Raw genomic sequence first — 19,196 nt, 5'->3', positions numbered from 1 at the left:
GTGATGAAATGGAAGGATAGATATTCTTATGGTACCTTCAGCTAATCAGCAGAGGGCATCTGGATGTCCTGTGGGCTGTGACCCCACAGTTTAAGGCCTCTGTTCTGACCAGTCAGGATCAGCTGGAAGAATCAGGGCTTTGGGATGAAATATCACAAGAAACAGGCTTTTTCTTGTGAGTATTAGTCTAGTTTTGAAGAACAGATTAAAAACCTCCAGCTGAATGATTCTTCCAGGAGTAACTGATGCCTGTCCCGAGGAAGGAATGTGAGGAAAAATTCCAGATAGCATAGGAAGGGCACAGAACAGTGGAGCTGATCAGGAAACTATTTTTTCCCCCCATGGAAAAATGTTGAATGAAAATCTTAGGGGGAAAATGTGTTCTTTGCTGAGAGGCAACCTCAGAACAAGAAATTTAATTTCGATTGATCCTTCTGGAACACAAAATTGCTTTTCACACTGTCAAAACAAGTTTTAAAAAATAATTTTAAACTAAAATTTCCAAATGTTAAGGAAATTGCCTTATTCCCAGGAAAAATTCTGTCAGCTATGAAATTAGTTTTGGCTCTGGAAAACTTCTGCATGAAAAAATCTAAGCGGCTCTAAAAAGAAAGCTGATAGTTCAATACAAGGATGGCTGAGGGCCTTTGTGGGCCTAACTGTCAAACACTGTGGGAGCCTTCTTACCATCTATTCTCTGAGGGTATGTCTACACTACCCTCCTAATTCGAAGTAGGAGGGTAATGTAGGCATACCGCACTTGCAAATGAAGCCCGGGATTTGAATTTCCCGGGCTTCATTTGCATGAAGCCGGCCGGCGCCATTTTTAAATGCCGGCAGTTCGAACCCTGTGCCGCGCGGCTACACGCGGCACAGGGTTCGAACTGCCGGCATTTAAAAATGGCGCCGGCCGGCTTCATGCAAATGAAGCCCGGGAAATTCAAATCCCGGGCTTCATTTGCAAGTGCGGTATGCCTACATTACCCTCCTACTTCGAATTAGGAGGGTAGTGTAGACATACCCTAATATATAATAGGCCTGTAATATGGCAGAAAGGGCCATAGAGAAGTCCTCCAGAAGGCTAGAGTGGGGACAGAAGAATCCTGCCAATCAAGAGCCAGAGAAGCCTACAAAAGGAGTTGCAAAGCTCAGTGTCTCTGGAGTCTTGAACAGTGAAGACCAGGTAGCTATGGCGGCGGCGGCGGCGGCGGCGGCAGCAGCGGTATGGGAAGCTAGTGTGGACTATATGTTGAGACTGGGTTAAAGCCCTGAGATAAGGGCAAAGGAGTTGTTTACAAGAGGCAAAGCTCTGGAGGCACCACTCTCGTCTGTAGTGAGGCAACAGACTGAAAGATAGAGACAGTTTACAGAGGGCACCGGGATGGGCCCCTGTTAGAGGTGTAACCCAGAAGAGGCTTGTGATATGCAGGAGTGTGACTTGGCTGGAGGGCTGAGTTGCTTTCGGCATCTGAGAGTGCAGGAACCCACACTTGGCCAAATGGGGGTACTTGCATGAGGTAGGTGTCAGCCCCATTAAAAGGCCATTCCATGTAAGTTGCCAGAAGGGAGGAAGTTCCCAGATAAGAATCCATGTGATGTGGGCCCTGTTGTTTGCATGTTGTAACTTTCTTGAAACTCATGAAGTTTAGTGTCACTGCTGGCTGCTCCCTTAGTCAAAGATTCAGGACATCTCTGCTAGCGATTGAGTTTAGTTGAAAGGACTGCCAAAAATGTCTTGTAAAAGCACAATGCATTATGGCTAATAGTGTGGCACTAGCCTTTTTTTCTGTAGTCAGAGGTGGTGACCATGACTTCATCATACCCACTGCTTGGTCTTCAGTAACTAGTTCAGTGCACTTCCATCTTCAGACGTAATGATTAGCATGGTATTTTCCATTTCCAGATCTTGTTTGTACTGGCCCGGTTTAAAATACTGTGTGTAATTATAGGGGTTCCTCCAGTCAAACTGCTAGAGCACTATATAGTGTTTGGATGTTTCTTCTTTAGCTAGCAATTTCAGTAATGATGGTAATTCATATAATCTGTCCTTGTGGCATTGTGGTTTTCAGAAGTATAAGGGTTTTTTCTGTAATTTAGCCGTATCTATATATAGCTCTGTGGCTATCTAGACATTCTAAATGCATCGCTTAAAATAAACTTGCCTGAGAAGTTCCACTCCCATTACCACAAGTGTTTTCTGATGGTACCTCTCTTTATGTAAATGCAGTTATGTAAATGGGTTAAGAATATGAAGGTATTGGATGGGTAAAATCTCAGGAAAGCTGATCAGTTCTCTCCAGATAAATCACTGCACTTATTTCTTTAGGGGAATGAGAAAATTCCCCTCCCTTACTGCTCTGAACGTTGTGGCCTGTTTGAGTTTTGTTCGTTCCTTCCTCCCCCAAAGCTGAGAAACACAGACAGAGGGGGGAAATGTAAGGAAATCAACCTCATCAGGAGACTATGAAGTTTAAGTCCCAGAGTGGGCAACGGTAGGTGCCTTGGGGAGGATTCTTTCTGGAGGAGACATGGCTCTGGTTGAATGTGTCAATCCATGGGAAAAGAACACTGGATGGTTCATTCTGCCCCTCTTATGTTAAGGCAGATTTACAGAGGGGATGGGGCTTAGTTCTCTGAAAGGGAACATAGCAATGCAGAGGGCTGACTCCTTAAATGCAAGCCTACAGCACTAAACCCACAACTGTGCTGCATTGTAGGCAAAAAATGTGCCAGCTTTCTAGATTCACATACTGAATGACAAATCCTTATTCAATTTTCTGAAGATACCTGGAATGTGAAGCTGTTATCACTTGCGCCAGGGTAAATTAAGAGCTAAACCACTGACAACATCGGAGTGACCAGTGTAAAACTGGTGATGAACTGGTCTTCTGTTTGCTTTGATGGCAGCCTAAGCAGGCAAAAAAAGCACTTAAGGCAGAGGTTGTAGACATGGATGTAAAGTGTGGGACAGAGTGATTATCGATTACTGCTGCAAAAATATCAATCCAAAAGTTCACTGTTGCAAAAGGGGCAGGGGGAGGGAGACTGTAATTTAATCTCTCAGGATTCTTCATGTTTGGAAAGGGCTTGTGACTTTACAGTAAAGAAAAGGAAGTCAGCCTGTCTGATGAGGAAAATGGCCTTGTGGGTAAGGTAGTAGCCTGATATATAGCAGATCTGGGTTCTGTGTGTCTTTACTGCACACTTCTTTTATGACCTTGGGAAAAATCTCTTAGGGTGGGATCCGGAAAGGGACAGAAGCATCGCAGTGCTGAGCACCATGGCACTTAGCGTCTTTCCTGTGATTTTTCTGAGATCCACAAGGCCCGAGTTAAATTCCCTGTACAATGAATGGGGAGAGAGCAGGGACGGCCCGTTCATATAGGACGACTCGGCCATTGCCTAGGGCGCCGCGTTAAACGGGGCGCCCAATCATGTCGTCATGCCATTGAGGGCTGTGGAGGCGGGGGCGCCGATCGCGCATTCCGCCTGGGGCACCAGCTGCCGGCAGCCCGCCTTGGGCCGCCCCTGGGAGAGAGGCATCTTAGAATGCAATTCACAAGTCAACATGCCAGGTGAGGACTTGCCTACGCCAGTCAGTGGAAGATGCCGAGGTGAGGGCTGTGTGCAAAGTCCTGCCCCTCTCTGAGAGAAGTGCCTAAGCATGGGCAGCAGAGTCACCTAGCTCGACTAATGATCCACAAACTGCCTGACATCAGATGGCTTAGATGCCTAAGGAATTTCTAGCCCCACTGCACACACAATGGGACAGTGGAAGAGCAGCAGTCAGAGCTCTGAGTCCTTTAAATCCCTGCCAGAGTTGTGGGTGGCGCTGAAGGATTGGCTGGGGGAGGCTATCCTCCAGCAATGCCTCCTTCCAGGGGTCTGGAGCTGGTCCCCCACACCTTGCCCTGGGTCTGGCGAAGGCTGTTGGCCACCCTGTGGTGGTAGCAGTGCCCCCCTTATAACTGTTGCCCAGTGGAGCACTCCCCTGGGATGAGGAAAACCCAGGTTCAGTTCCCTCCTCCTGCCAGATGTGGGGTGTAAGGGTTTGAACAGGGGCTCATGTTGGATTACCTCTGCCTCCCTTGGTGCATGGTGAGTACAGAAGTATGACTGGAGCAGGAGGCCTGACTTGACTTCTTGAGGAAGGTGAGAGGGGCCTGCCACACTGGAGTCACCGAGCTAGACCCACAGAGAACAGGTGGGCTACATAGTCTGTTGCTGGCCTAGTGCCTGTTCCACAATAGGTACAAAAATAGTCACTGGGACTGAGGGAGAGAATGGGAATGACTCCAGTCCTGTGGTTAGGACACCTACCTCAGAGGTGGGAGACTCCTGACTTGGTTTAGAATTATAATTCTGAATCCACATATGGGAAAGGGCAGTTTTAGGCACCAGCAGACTCACTGCCTGGTAGTTTTACATACAGCACTGTTCCTGACCCTCTTAGGAGTCTGGCAGGATAAAAGCAAAACCTCAGATCCTCACAAAGTCACCTGATGGCAGGAATGGGGCTTTAAGGAAAACCTCAGGCTCACAATACAAGCAGAAGAGTTTCAGTTCCAGTGTGGCTTTGCATGTATCAGTGAATCTATGGATGTGTGCATTTCTGTGGGAGAGAGGAGGTGGGAAACAACAATTGACTATCATGGGTTTTGTACCTGTATAACAAGGGCAGAACCTTACCCAGGTTAGTGATGTTAACAGAAAAATCAAGCAGTTCTGCTCTGTGCGCAAACATGATGTAAATATCCAGCGGGGTAGATTCCAACCTTTTTGCTTTCTCCTTCCAATGAGCCTACTCTAAGCGGTTAAGTGGTTTTCCAAAGAAAGCAAATGGTCTGACTCGCCTGCTCTCTGGGTAAGTGGTCAAGCCACCACACGTTTAAAAGGCAGCATGGCTACAAGTGTACTCAAACCACAGCAGTGGTTAGGACTTGCCACAGCCCCCTAGGAGCTGGAAAATTCTAGGCAGTGGCACGAGGAGACAAACTTGAAATCAGTGCCTGGCAAACAAACATCAAAGATTCAGAAGCTAGCTTTGCTTTAGATAAGCAACAAAAGAGCTGGGCAGTGCCTGGCTCTTTGAAGCTCCCTCCCTGACCTCTTCCTTCCTTCTCTAGTAGCTCCATTCTACCTTTTTTTTTCTCCTTTTTTTCCCCCTGCAGATAACCCTATGCTAACCCCATGAGTCTCCTTTGCTAACCCCATGAGTCTCCTTCACTACTCCCAACCCACCAGTGGGTTTGCCCCATCACAAGGCCTGGTAACTGTAGCAACAGCTATGCTTGGGCATAGTTGCTGCTGTTGTAATTAGGCATTTGGAGGTCAGGTGTCACATGGGGCAGAGTTTCTTGCACTCCCCAGAGCATTTGAAGGTTTGTATTCAGCAGTCATCAAGGAGCAGAGAGGAAACCATCAAGGCTATTAAGCCCCACAATGGACCTAGGAAAGGGTGGGTCAACCAACTCAGGATCATGCCATGGGGCTAAAAACACAGGTTGGAGACTGGCGAGAGGAGAAGGTTCCAACTGAAGTCTGAATGTCTCCACTTGCTTGCTTTTTTTTTTAAGCTATCTTTAAAAAGAAAGCAACATAGAGTGAGCCTCATGAGCTGAAATCAGATGACTCTGGCGCCTCTTTTGTTTGCAATTAGATGTATGCTGCATATCAAACAACCTCAGCACCTTGCAGTGCTACTGGAAATACCCTGCTGCCCCTCCTTTGCACTGGCTTTCAGAGCAGGAGCTGTGCACCTGGGGGAGAGAACTGTGTGATCTTGAGCAAGTCATTTATCGGCTCTTTGTGCCTCTGTGAAAGTGGGAACAATGGGGTTTGTGAAGATAAATCCATTAAGACAGTGAGGTATTACTGGGGGATGTAGAAGTACCTGAGTTCTTGTTTCCAATTGCCGGAGCATCAATGCTCTGGCGACCAATCCTCCAAGGTTCAATTTAGCAGGTCTAATAAATATCCACTAAACTGAATGCTGAGGGCACCCAGCAAGGCTGGTACTCCTTGCTGTTGCCAGGAATAAAGGAAGTCGACGGGAGCATTTCTCCCAGTAACCTCACAATTTGCGTAGCTGGAGTTGCATAGCTTGCATTGGTTTGTTTGTTTTTTCTCTCCCCCAGTAGAGTTCTGGCCTTGGGGACATCTGTACCATTCTCACAGATGGGGGAGGGGAGGAAATGCACCCCTCCCATGCACTCTCAGCAACTCTGAGTCTGTGCTAATACCTTCCCACCTACTGCTCCACAACACCCCCTGCCAGAGGCTATATAAACCAGACACTCTGCCAGTAGTTATGGTAACATGTTCTGTGCATGGTGTGTGTTTCCTAGTACTGCACCAGCTTTTACAGCTGACCTTTCAGTAGTAACATAAAACCAAAACAGCTGGCAGGCTGTACCTGGAATTGGTGGTGGAACTGATTTTTTTTTTAAATTTCAGAAATAAAACTGATAAAGTCAGTCTAATCAGTAGGACCAACATCTGCAAGAGCACTCTACTACCAATCAGGTACCAAAATAAGCTGCTGGATTTTTCATCAGCTAACACATTGGTGGCAAATATAGGAATAAGTCCAGCAGCATTGAACAGTTTGCCTTCATTAATCTGACCAAAGTTCATACCCCTTTGCCTGCTGTATGTTACTTCCTGCTCTGAAGCTCTCATCATCAACATGATTTTTCCCCCTAAAATGGGGGAAAACATGCACTCCAAGCAAGTGTATTCAGGCCCTATACTATCATATTCTATAGTCAGCCTAACTGAAATGGAAGTTGCATGTCTTGGACTAAAAATATAACAAAACCCAACAGCCCGGGCTTGATTTGACTAAGTGCTGACAAAGCAAAATATGACTGATGTGTTAATGCTCCCCCAGTCCCCACTTTCTTTAAGAATTGCCTAAAATAAGACCATTAGCCTAGCACTCAGGTTTTATCTAAGCTACGGAGAGCCTATTAACACAGAACACTATTGTGACAGCCTCTGCAATCACTTTACTTCCTCCACTGGAAATAGAGAGGTGCATGTTTCTGATTATATGGCAGTCCATGCACCATGTGGTATATAGCCAAGCTCCCAAACTCCCCCTCATCCAACTCAGCAGCATAGGCATTCCTTGTAGACACCAAAGCTGAGGTTTTTTGGGGGCCGAGTTGATTCAAGCAAACCAACTGACAATTAACAGAGGGCCTAATCCAGGAGTCAGCTAAGCATGTAACTGTGTGCTCATATGAGCATTGCCATGAGTTCCAGTAAAACCATTTGTAAGCAAAACTAAGCACGTATTTAGGAGTTAGCAGGAAAGAGGACTCGATGCAGGAAAAAATGAATGAACCTAAGTGATGACTAATCCTCTGTTTAGTCTCTGTATTTTACTACTTAATGTGACCATATTACAGTCCTCAGTGGAAAAAGGGGCATTCATTAGGTAGAATTGATAAAACTGAGATCCTGATGCCTGAACTTAGCTAGTCAAAAATACTCACATTTTAAAATTCTAAACCACGTTGCACTTACTGTCAGCAAACAAGACACCCAGAAACAAAGGAATTCAAGTGACAAAACCTAAAGTAACGAGTGTGTTGCAATAAGCCTTTGTGTTCTACTCTTTACCATTTCTGAGATTATTTAGGTGTCAGATGATGAGCATAAAAATAGAGAGGGGGAAATAATGCACCTTTTTTTAGCTGTAGATAAGTTATTTTTCTTTAAAACGTAACACTTAAAGTAACCACAATGACCCAGTTTTGGCTCTCTTTGTACCTGAGTAATGAATGGCCATAGTGTTAAGTTCCCATAGTTTTGTTGCCTCAAGCTCTTGTCAGTCATTACCTGATAAATAAAAAGTTCAAACAGGTTTCTTTTTGCTTAATTGGGCGAACTTTCTCTCCAAGAGCAATAGCTAATATGCAGAGACTAATGTGTCCATGGCAACAATGGAAGTTGTCAATAGAAAAAGTTGGACGAGCAATGGTTGCAAATCGCTGACTCAAAGGCAGAGTATTTCTGGCTTTCTTCCTTCAAAAAGTGTCTCTTCCAATTGCAGGCAAAGCTGAAAAGACTGAAATAGAGAACTCTGGATGAAATTCTGAAATCTTTGGCAGCAGCGAGGACGTTTCCTGAGTTAGGGTTGTAGCATCTTACCGCCTTAATCACAGTGACTAACTATAATGGAACAGAACTAATGAATTGTCATGAAGCAAAAAATAACACCCTGTAAGCTCAGTGAGAAACTAATTTACAATAATCGACCAATATAAATGTTCTAAATGTGATTTATAATGTTGTTAGTCAGGTAAATCGAACCATTCTGAAGCCTGTGCTCATTGGGGTTTCATATTTGTGTCAAGAATTCCCTTTCCAAACCAGTAGGTTCCAAGACACAGATTCTGTAGCACTGGGGACTGATGGGAGAAGTGGGTTTTTAGCTTCCTGACAAGAGTGGCGGTTGCTGCTTAGCGTAGCCAGTAAGTCTGGTTCTCAAACTGTGGGTTGGGACCCCAAAGTAGGTTGCAAGCCTGTTTTAATGGGGTTGCCAATGCTGGTGTTAGACTTGCTGGGACCTGGAGCTGAAGCCTAAGCGCCAAAGGCTTCAGGCCTGGATGGCAGGGTTCAGATTACAGGCCCCTCACCTGGGGCTGAAGCCCGTGGGCTTTGGTCCCCTGGCATGGGGCAGTGGGGCTTGGGCTTTGGGCCCCTCTGCCCTGGGAGGTGGGGCTCGGATAGGCTTTAGTTCTCCTATGTGAGCCCAGGAAGAGGGTGTACACAGTTATTCCAAAATACCATAGTGCACGTCTGCACTGCCACCCTTTATTTTGAAATAATGTCAAGCTGGAGGACTTCTTACTCTGACTCCTGTAACCCTCATTTTATGAGGAGTAAGGGAAGCTGAAGAAAGAGTGCTCCTCTTTTGACTTCCTGCTGTGTAGACAGCGCCAAAAGCCAAATTAAGCTATTTCAATTTAAGCTACACAATTGACGTAGCCTAATTTGACTCTAGCCCCACTGTGTAGATGTGCCCATAGTCATTTTTGTTATCAGAAGGGGGTTGCAGTGCAGTGAACTTTGAGAAACCCTGCAATAAGGCATGTGTGTATGGCAATGCTGAAGGAAAGTGGCATTTCAACATATAGGCTGCATCCTCCTCTCAATGAAGCTATGCGAAAACTTCTAGTAGGGTCAGTCTCCTCTCACTGGATTTACTCATTTTAAATGAGGGAATCAGGCCCATATTTTGAACTAATGAAAGAAAATGAAGAACCTTTCTAAATACATCCTAGGTATTTAAGCCCTGATCCAAAGCCCACTGAATTCAAAAGGAATCTTTTCACTGACTCTTCACTGGGTGTTGGATCTGGCCATTAAGGATTGAGACGTTCCACTTTTTGTGTCTTTATCCATGCGAGACTCTTTGGAAGATGGTAGATTATTTCAAGATCTTAGTGATTTCATCAGACAGGCCAGCAAATAGATTTACATAAGATGGCATAATGCTGTACATAGTTCAAAGTAAACAACCCAGAAACGTTGTTGTGCCCTTAAGGTATAATGATTATTTAATGTGGACCTTGATTTTTTTTTCAGTTACCTCTATTGCAATGCAACATGGTATCAACAGTAGGAAACATCATGCCAGCAGCATCTCTGAAATATGCTAAAACAATCTCAATTAGAAAATGTCAGTTTCTTGGCTCATGGGTTTTTTTCCCTTTCTTGTGCCTCTATAATTTTATTGGGATGACTAAACTCTGAACTATGTTAGCAGTAAACAGAACTAATTTACCCCCTGCTTCTTTGAAACAGCTGCTGACAGCTGCACTATAATTCAATCATGGACTTTTGCAATGCAGCCTGCAAAATATATTCATATTTTTCATTCTTCCCCCTCTGCTGTATTTATACGTGGGCAGCTGCAGCAGATATTGACCATGTGCCCATAAGGCCAATATACAGAGACTGATCGACATGGAAGCATTGTTGCAGAATAGCAGACACGCACCATGAAATATTATTCACAACAAAACATCCTTTAGATTCTGTGGGAATAAGACATACACAAAGACATACACAAAGTTAGTAGAATATCTTTTGAAAAATCACAACGATTTATTCAACTAGTTTGTACAAAATGCTTCTAATTGCTCTATGAAAAGAACCAGAAATAAATATTTTCTTAAATAAGGAAACAAATGTGTTTAGAAGAGATGAGAATCATTTTCCTGAATGCGTGATTGAAAAGGAATTCAGGGATGGAAATAAATAATTTTTCCCACTTTTGTGACAATTATTTACATAAAAATGTACAAAACAACTGAGGCGATGTTTTAGCCTAGCAACAGATTACATAGTTGTGTTTTAAAAAAACAACAACCACAGGATATGTAATATATGGATCCGGTACAGAGAGAGCGTGAACTGCAATAGGCCAGTACTCTTAGGCATTAGTGGCAAAAACTAATCCTTGATTACACTAAAAAATAATCAGCTCTGACCATCCATCGTTAACTTCATAGGTAGCACCTTAACTCCTTATACAAGGTTCACAGACGCCTAGAATATGTTTCATTGGTGGCTTATACACCTACAACATTGAATGGCATTTATGATTTACATGACTTTGAGTCTTTAAAACTATGGATTCACTGCAGCAGTGGCAGCCCAACCATTTGTCTTTAACTGCTCGTCTTAGGCCCTTTCAGAAATGGCTGAAAGAGAATTTCAGCCACTCTTTTGGAACTTGACCTAGTAAATATTGGGCCAGATTCTGATTTCAGTTAAATCTGTTGGAACCATATTAACTTAGATAGTGTGACTCTTGTGTAAACCATAGGATCCCTCCTATTCCTCAGCAGTCTAATCTTGCTGCCATTGGAAGTCAGTGGTAAAGCCATACCTACTAAAATGGAATGAAGACTCAGGCCACAAGATACAAGCTCCAACTCATTTCATGTAGAGCTTTCAAAAGAAACCCAAACATCTTGTCTGGATTTTAACTGTGGCTTAAAAGTAAAAGAGCAGTTACTTATTCATGGAGCCATGCAGTTCTCTTACTATTGATGAAACTGACAGTAAGATAGGAGTAGCCCAGGAAATACACATCCAGGGGACCAGGATTACAAAGTAATGGTTTCTTTTCCATATTAAAGACCTGATCCTGCACAATGCTGGCTGTTTGTTCAATATCATCTGTGAGTTTTCAACACCCTAGAGACTTGCAAAATGCCAGGGATCAGATCTGTCACCCACTGATTTTAATGGATATTACTCCTAAGGGAGCAGGATGTTGAGCTTACCTTTCCTAACCCTGTAAGTGTTTGGAATGTCCAAGATGAGAGCTGGGTTGCAAAATTGTTGGAGCTTTGTTCACTATTACTCTTGGCTGTTTTAGTCCATAGTAAATGCAAATTCTTGTTGGTAGTTGAAATAGATATTTTGTATGTTGGGGATAATATGTCAAGATAATTTTGTTCTTTGGAGTTATTTTCTTCCATGCTTTTAATTCCAAAAGAGATTTCTAGACTTACTTGTCCATATTAGAGTCAATCCAGATATTTTTGCTAGTGCAAAATTAAATACTGGAAGTTCACATACATAGTCTTTTCCCCCTGATTATGAAGTTGGATAAGTCAAGGGTTGGAGGTAATTCCTTTACAAAATATCTTTTAGGCACATTTTATTGTGAACAAGCTATTACAGTAACTACAAAGGTTTATTACTTTTTTTGCATAAACACACCAGATTCTCACCATGGATGGATTTGTTTAAAAACGATGTTCACAATCAACTATGGTGAGTTAGCCATCTTCTGAAAGGCTCATTTGCAGATGTAGGAGCAATTATTTTTGACAGGTTTGATTTCAAATGGTTCCTCTGGCTTGTTTCACTTAGCACCAGTTTGCAGAATCATGTCTATAATAAACTAAAACAAACTTTATTCAAATGCCATGTGGAATCCAGATTTTTTCCTCTATCTCCAGTTGATTCTGCACCTTCAGAAGCATGGTCTCTACAACTTACTTTTTTTTTAAGGCAGTCCACTGCAGGAAACTTAAATCTTTGTAAATCCATATAAAAACACTTTCCAACCACTTTTTTTCCTTCCTGCAAACCTAATGGCAGCCACATGCCCGTACCACCATGTTCCTGTATTTTTTTAAGATAACATTGGAGCTGTCATCAAAATAGAGCACTGAGATGGCATTGAGTTGTGTAGGAGCGCAGCATGGCTTTGGCACAGTCTCTGGGTTTATAAAGTGAACCTGGGGGAGGGGAAAAAGAAGAATGTTAAGATATTTTTTCCCCCCTTTCGGGGGGTAAACTTTGCAACTTGCATGAAAGTCTCTGGGACATTGATTGGGTACACAAATAACTCAATGTATGCACACACAAGGTAAGATTTACAGGTACAGGGGGCATGCCTAAAGCAGGAAAATTGGTCCTGAGGGTTTTTTGCCATATAAGGGTACTGCTAATGAAATCTATTCATCTGACAGGCCTAGATATTAAAGTCCTTTCTATGTCCACTGAATAGTTGGGCACTGGATACAGGAAGGACTCAAGTGCCTGTTTCTTCTGTATTGTTGTAACCCTGTGCTGGAGAGAATAAACATTAGTAGTAAGGAAGTGGGAGCAGAAGAGCCTGTCACAAAAACACTTGGGAAAACTGATTAGCTTTAAAATAGCTCTGGTCCATAACTTGAATTGAGCTCGGGTTTTTTCCCCCAGGGCCGTGGAGATCAGTTTCAAGTAAAACTGGATCGAGGGAGAATAGGGAAGTGATGGAGACATTTTTTATTTTTCTGAATATTCTCCTCCCCCCTTAAAAATAGGCAACTTCAACATTATTAATAAATTGAAAAATAGCTTTTGTTTCAACTGCATTTCCAGCTAGTTAGCAAGGTAGCTACTAGACTGCAGGGCTGTGTCTAGACTGGCAAGTTTTTCCGCAAAAGCAGCCGCTTTTGCAGAAAAACTTGCCAGCTGTTTACACTGGCCGCGTGAATTTCCGCAAGAACACTGACGATCTCATGTAAGAAATCAGTGCTTCTCATGTAAGAAATACTATGCTGCTCCCGTTCGGGCAAAAGTCCTTTTGCGCAAAAGCTTTTGCGCAAAAGGGCCAGTGTAGACAGCTCAGATTTGTTTTGCGCAAAAAAGCCCCGATTGCGAAAATGGCGATCGGGGCTTTCTTGCGCAAAACCGCGTCTAGATTGGCACGGACGCTTTTCTGCAAAAAGTGCTTTTGCGGAAAAGCATCCTTGCCAATCTAGACACTCTTTTCCACAAATGCTTTTCACGGAAAACGTTTCCGTTAAAAGCATTTGTGGAAAATCATGCCAGTCTAGACATAGCCCAGGAGTAAAAGGCAGGGTGGTGAAGGTCTCAAGTGTTGCAAACAGGTGGCAGCTATCTAGGCTTGCAGATGCTTGATGACACTTTCTAGTTTAAATCTGGAAGTATTCAGGTGCTGCAGCTATTCCTTTCAATCCGTTCTTGTGAATGGATCCAAACCACTGAAGCCAATGCTAAAGATTCCTATTGGCTTCAATGGGCTTTAGAGCAGGCACGTGATGCACTGAGCCTACTCCCAGCACACAAGCCCACTAATCAGGTGATACTGAGGGGGATCAAGGATTCCTCTACCCTACTTCACTCTCTAAGCAAATGGGAAAGGAAGCCGAACTAGAGCTGATCTGTATAGTTATGGCTCTAGAGTCCCCCCTCCCCCCTGTTGACTGAGTTGCGTGAAATGGATCGCCAGGGAATTCTGTGCAAGTGATGCTGTCTCTACTACTTGGGGCCTCTATTCCTGCCCTTCCCCTCTGAAGCAGTGGAACTATGCTATTTGTGTTGGCATCTAGGGCCCCTCCATTCTCATGGAGCACGCTAATGTTTGCAACAAAGAGATTACTTCCAGGCCAACTACTAATTTAGGCCATTCCGCTAGACCTGTTTAGCCAGATGGTAAAGGCCTGATGAGCTAACAGACCTTCCTTCTCTGGCTAGTTCTGAGGGTTCTGCTTGCAGGGACATATTGATCAGAATTAACAGCATTCATTATTCAACTTAAATTGCACCTACCAGTGTCTGTACAATAGCATGGTTTGTAGCATTCATGTAGGAGTTCAATGGGAAGGCACATTCTCCTTCACAGTAATATGCAGCATAGCCTTCTGGAGCAATTATCCAGTCCTGGATTAAATTGATGTTAGATCATGGAGAAAAGATGGATTTAATTTCATTGTACATTTATTCAATTAATTCCAAATACATGCAGGCAGTCCAAAATGTCATGAAAAAATGTCTCCTGTTAAATTAGCTGCTCCAACAATATGGTCACTCTTAACATGTCTGCAACACCTGTTTGTCCTGAATGATCCCACAGCACTTTATAAAGTGAATACTGTGTACACAGCAGAATGATCACTTCATGCACTACTGGAATGCAGCTTCCTCCAATGCAAAGTGTAGGAGCTGTTTACCAATATTTAAAGGAAATATACACTAGAAAGTGAAGAACATTTTGTCCTATTGAAACTACAGAAGGCACTTACAATGGCAGAAAGTTAACGGTCTAAATTTAAAATTAGCCACAAAGCTATGGGATTATCAAATTTCCACTACTCTTAACCTGGCCTCTAATTTGCATGTCCCCTTTTGTGCATGTAACTAGTTGTGCCAACACAAAGGCAAACACCTTGTTTGTGTATGCAAATAGCAATGAATCAACAGGCGTGAATGCACCCCCATTCTTGTAAGGACAGACATTTACACACAAGCATGGTCACAAAATCAGAGGTTAAGGCTGTGTCTACACTTGCACTTGATTGACAAAATGTTTGTCATTCACTGGTGTTTTATCCTCCCGCTCCCCCCAGCACCACCACCACACACACACACACACACACACAAATGTGAATGACAAAGTTTTGCTGTGGTAAATGCACATCTGAATGCAGTTTTGTTGGCATTAGTGTTCTTCTGCCAAAGTGAAACCCACTTGGAGTTAGAAGTATTTTGTCGGCTCAAAAGGGCTGACAAACAGCGTTCATACACACAGACTTATAGCGAAAGGGCTGTGTCGATATAGCCTTGTTGCTAAGAGTTGCATAGGGTACACATACCCTAAAAAATGTTGTTCATGAGTGAACACTACCAGCAAAATGGTGGAAAAAGTATCTTATCTCTCTTAAGCCTAAGCACAGAAATCTTACCTGCCAGCCTAGATCTCTGAAACTGACATACAGTTCGTGTTTCTTGCAGGCTTGCCGCTGATCACTGCTACTGTTCTCTGAATGGAGGGGTGAAAAAAATTGAAACCACCAAGTGAGCTTGTGTTGTCCACCTGGTTGTTTCAGTTCAATATTCAAATGAAAGCGGGACCCATTAAGACTAATCTTTTAAAGATGGAAGCTCCCTGGTGCTGCATTGCATCTCTGGCAGCATTGCAATAGGGAATGAGGTGTGGCCCCCTTTCTGCAGCAATGTGCTGCTTTACAGCACTTGTCATTTTCTTTTAGCTGTTTCAGTCTTGTTTTTTAATGACAGAATGATTGGCGGGATTCAGCAAATGTATAAAGCCCATGGTTTCCATGCAAAGTCAAGAAAGCCCTGGGAATTTATTTTTCAGGATCTTGTCTGTCTTGCATGGGCTTCAAGTTTGAAAAAAACAAACACCCCAACCAAACAAAAAATATCTATTTTCATCATGCCTTTGCTATGTGGCAAGGGAACCAGAGAGAGACCCAGGAAGGCACTCTCATGTATACAAGGATGATTATGGTATAAGACTCTATAAAGAACAGAATAGTGAAGTGATTTTAAAGAGTGGCACTCTAAAAATCTCTCTAACCTGTGTTTGAGTGGTCTCTGCAGCTGACCTGCAGTAGTCCTGCAAATACAATAGAATCACAGCAGAGGAAGCTGGAATCTATTATCTGGTACATCACAACTAAGTTCTGACTGTTGACCCATTGGGCAGGATTTCCCTAAGTATCGCTCCTCCAGACTTAGGCAAATACGTCCCATTTTTAAGTGCCACTGCCATTTTCAAAACTCTTAGCTGCTGCCTAACACTGTAAGGGCATAAGCTCACTTTGGCACCTAATTGTTTCTAGGTGCATGTTTCTGCTTTTGAGCATACATGCTACAGCTCCCTGCTAGGTTTCAGACACCTGTCTCCTTTCAAGCCCCAGAGGGATTCAGAAACCAGGGGAAGATGGGCTTTCTTCCACATAACTGGTATTTGGGCCAAGATCTACATCAAACATCCAGGGAAGGAGAGGCCCTCTCACTGGCGTAGTGGCTGAGCACTTACCTAGACGATGCTCCCTCTCTGCCTAAGGGAAAGTATTTAAACAGGATCTGCCATCCCACTTCAACCACTGGGCTATAGAGTGAGAATGGCTTTCTCTGTCTAAATTAATATTTAATTTAAGTAGAACAAGTTGGGATGAAAAGTCAAAAATCTCAATTTTGAAAATCTAAAATAAATTCAGACGAGGTCAATTGAAACATTGTTTCTATTTTGATCATGTTTAATTTTTTTTACTATAACTTAGCATATTTTTTTTAAATTGTCAAATTTGTGAAAACTGCTATTTTCCAACAAAAACATTTGGTTGCAACAAATGAGCATTTTCTAGTCTTCAAGCTAGTGACAGTTGGATGATGCTGAATATGCAAGAGAAAAGTAGAGCATATTGCTTGAGCACACTAGAGACTGTTTCATTCTTGTCTCTATACAAAACAGAAGTATCCAGTACCCAGAAATACTGACTTGGCAGCCTTCATCTTACCTGCAATGTTGGACACCCGAAAGGCTTCCTGGTTTTTTGGTGTTTTTGATCGATTTTGGCTCCTTTGTTTGCCTCCTGTGGAACGAATGCTACGGAGATGCACTTCTGTAGCTTTGAAGAATGCTACCGTGAAAGGCTGCTTATTTTGTGGGCCATGTCTTCCAATAAGACCAGCCAGTTTGGGATTGATGCTTTGTCCTTAATGGAAATATCATGAACACCATAATCAAATAAGAGAAATTGAAAGAACTTTCCATTGCTATCAGCAATATTGAAGACAACATGATTGAGACAACTGGCCTATATATCCCACATCTAAAATTCCTATTGAGGCCCATATGCATGGATCAACTGATGGAGTAGGCCTAAAATTAATAAGCAAAGCCACTTCTGAAAGGAATATCTCAGTAAAGCTAAATTCCTTTTTATATGTGAATGTAAATGTTAAATAAAATACTCCTACAAACAATAATTTTACCAAAAATCAACTTTGCATTAGATTTTTCCTGCATTCTTTAGTGGGGTTTCCTTAAGTTCACCAACCTATAATTTGAAGTGATCCCATAAAAGGAATCATAAAACTCAGCCCATAGGAACCCTAAATTCCCATTGGAAGGCTGTTAACATAAAATAAAAATGCCTTGTATTAAATGTTGACATGGCTCCAGATATATTGCATTTGAAAGTAACAAATAGTTCAGTTATTTAGAGGCATTTTGTTAACTGCTACATCTGTCATGCACAGCAGCAGTTCTGAATCCGATAATATGGTTATAGATACATTATGACTATTGCTCATTCCTTTTCTTATGCAGGATTTTTAAATTAACTTTAGTTTTGGTCAAAGATGCCTGGTGTGTAGGCCTGGGAACTGAAGTAAATTATTTACAAAGATAAGGTATGGATAGAGGCAGTATGAATTTTCTCCTGTACTCGCACTCCCCTCACCCCAATGTGTCTCAATTGCGTTGTGAAGGGATCACCTTGGTCTCCATATCCAACCAACGTTAGGACTTTGACAGTGATGACAATAGTGTTAATTCATACCACTTTTGATAAATGTTTTTTTCTTAGGAACAAATGTTGTTTGTTAGGAACTGAACTGGAACTTGCCACCACACTTCAAGCATGTCAGAACAGCTGGTACTAGTCCGAGCCCAGTCTACAATATTCCTGTCAACATAGCTGTTGGTTCTTGGGGAGGGAGTTGTAACACCAAAAGGGAAGCTCTCTGATTGCTATAGGTAGCATGCATCTTCAGTAACTAATGCAGTGGCACAGCTGCACCAACGCAACTTCACTGAAGCAGTGTCAGTATAGACAAGCTCTCAGTCACAAGTTGAACCACACTGGCACTGTAGAAGTAAAAGGATCTATATTTCCATTAGAATTCCACTGAGCCCTTTGTTCCTCCAGTACTTACTGGTTTCTAAGTGCAATATGAAAAAAATGGCAACAAAAGAACTTGGTTTCCTAAGGTGAACTTCCATAACTGCTGTTTTCAAGGCCAACACCAGTGTCTTAAGAACCACTGTCTCGATTAGCTCTTTTCCATCTCAACATTTTTATGTACTCCAAAAGCTGGTAAACATAAAGAGCACATTTTCACAGCAGGGTTAAATTAGAAATAAGTTACTCAATTTGAGCTACGCTAATTGTATAGTTTAAGTCAAAATAATTTATTTAGACTCTGGGTGCTGTCTACACAGCAGTTATTTTGAAAGAGAGCACTCTTCTTCTAACTTCCCTTACTCCTCATACAATGAGGGTTACAGGAGTCAGAGTAAGAAGTCTTCCAGCTCAACATTATTTTGACAATGTCAAACTAACTGCTTGTGTGTATTCTGAAATAACGCTGCTGTGTAGACATAGATGAAGGGATGAAAACAATTGCCTGTGATCACAGCTCAAGGCTGGGGTTGCCAGATGGTTTCAACAAAAATACCGGACTCACTTGACATTACATCACAATCTACATTATATCTTATTTAGAAAATTTATATTTTCCCATTTATATTTTCTCAATTTGTTTCCTGAACAGAAAGCTCAAATACTGGACTGTCCAGTTCAAAACCAGACACCTGGCAACCCTACTCAAGACTAACAATGACCCTCAATTTATAACTGCTTCTCTCTCTTACGTTGTGAATTTTTAAAGACAAATTAAAAGGACAAATTCTTTCCCTGTGGAAAGCTGGTGTACAGGAGAGTTGCACAGAGGCTCATAGTGTTGTAATATGAGCATGACAGTTTGGCAATTAAGCCTACATCTCCTGGCTACAACCCCTTACGGTTTCCTATGTGGGGAGGGGGTAGGGCGAGAACTGTAATGTCTACACTTGCACCCTCTTTCGAGAGAGGGATGCAAATGAAGACATTCAA

At 42.6% G+C, this 19,196-nt stretch overlaps 2 protein-coding genes across 3 annotated transcripts in view; one reads left to right on the top strand and one right to left on the bottom strand.

Moving 5' to 3' along the window:
- The window catches only part of SPO11 (SPO11 initiator of meiotic double strand breaks), a 410,938-nt gene that overhangs the window by 267,110 nt on the left and 124,632 nt on the right, over window positions 1-19,196 (top strand). The gene's annotated exons all lie outside the window — the stretch shown is intronic.
- BMP7 (bone morphogenetic protein 7) overlaps window positions 10,099-19,196 on the bottom strand; it is a 61,235-nt gene continuing 52,137 nt past the window's right edge. The window contains exons 4-7 of the mRNA XM_006125345.4: window positions 16,815-17,012; window positions 15,231-15,307; window positions 14,098-14,208; window positions 10,099-12,275 (exon numbers count right to left, since the gene is read on the bottom strand). Coding sequence (XP_006125407.1) covers window positions 12,126-12,275; window positions 14,098-14,208; window positions 15,231-15,307; window positions 16,815-17,012 — 536 coding nt within the window. The 3' untranslated portion in view covers window positions 10,099-12,125. The remainder of the gene's footprint in view (window positions 12,276-14,097; window positions 14,209-15,230; window positions 15,308-16,814; window positions 17,013-19,196) is intronic.

This window comes from Pelodiscus sinensis, chromosome 18 (assembly GCF_049634645.1).
Source record: "Pelodiscus sinensis isolate JC-2024 chromosome 18, ASM4963464v1, whole genome shotgun sequence".
Classification (NCBI taxonomy): domain Eukaryota; kingdom Metazoa; phylum Chordata; order Testudines; family Trionychidae; genus Pelodiscus; species Pelodiscus sinensis.
The sequence above is the reverse complement of the archived record's forward strand: the minus strand, read 5'-3'. Positions and strand labels throughout refer to the sequence as shown.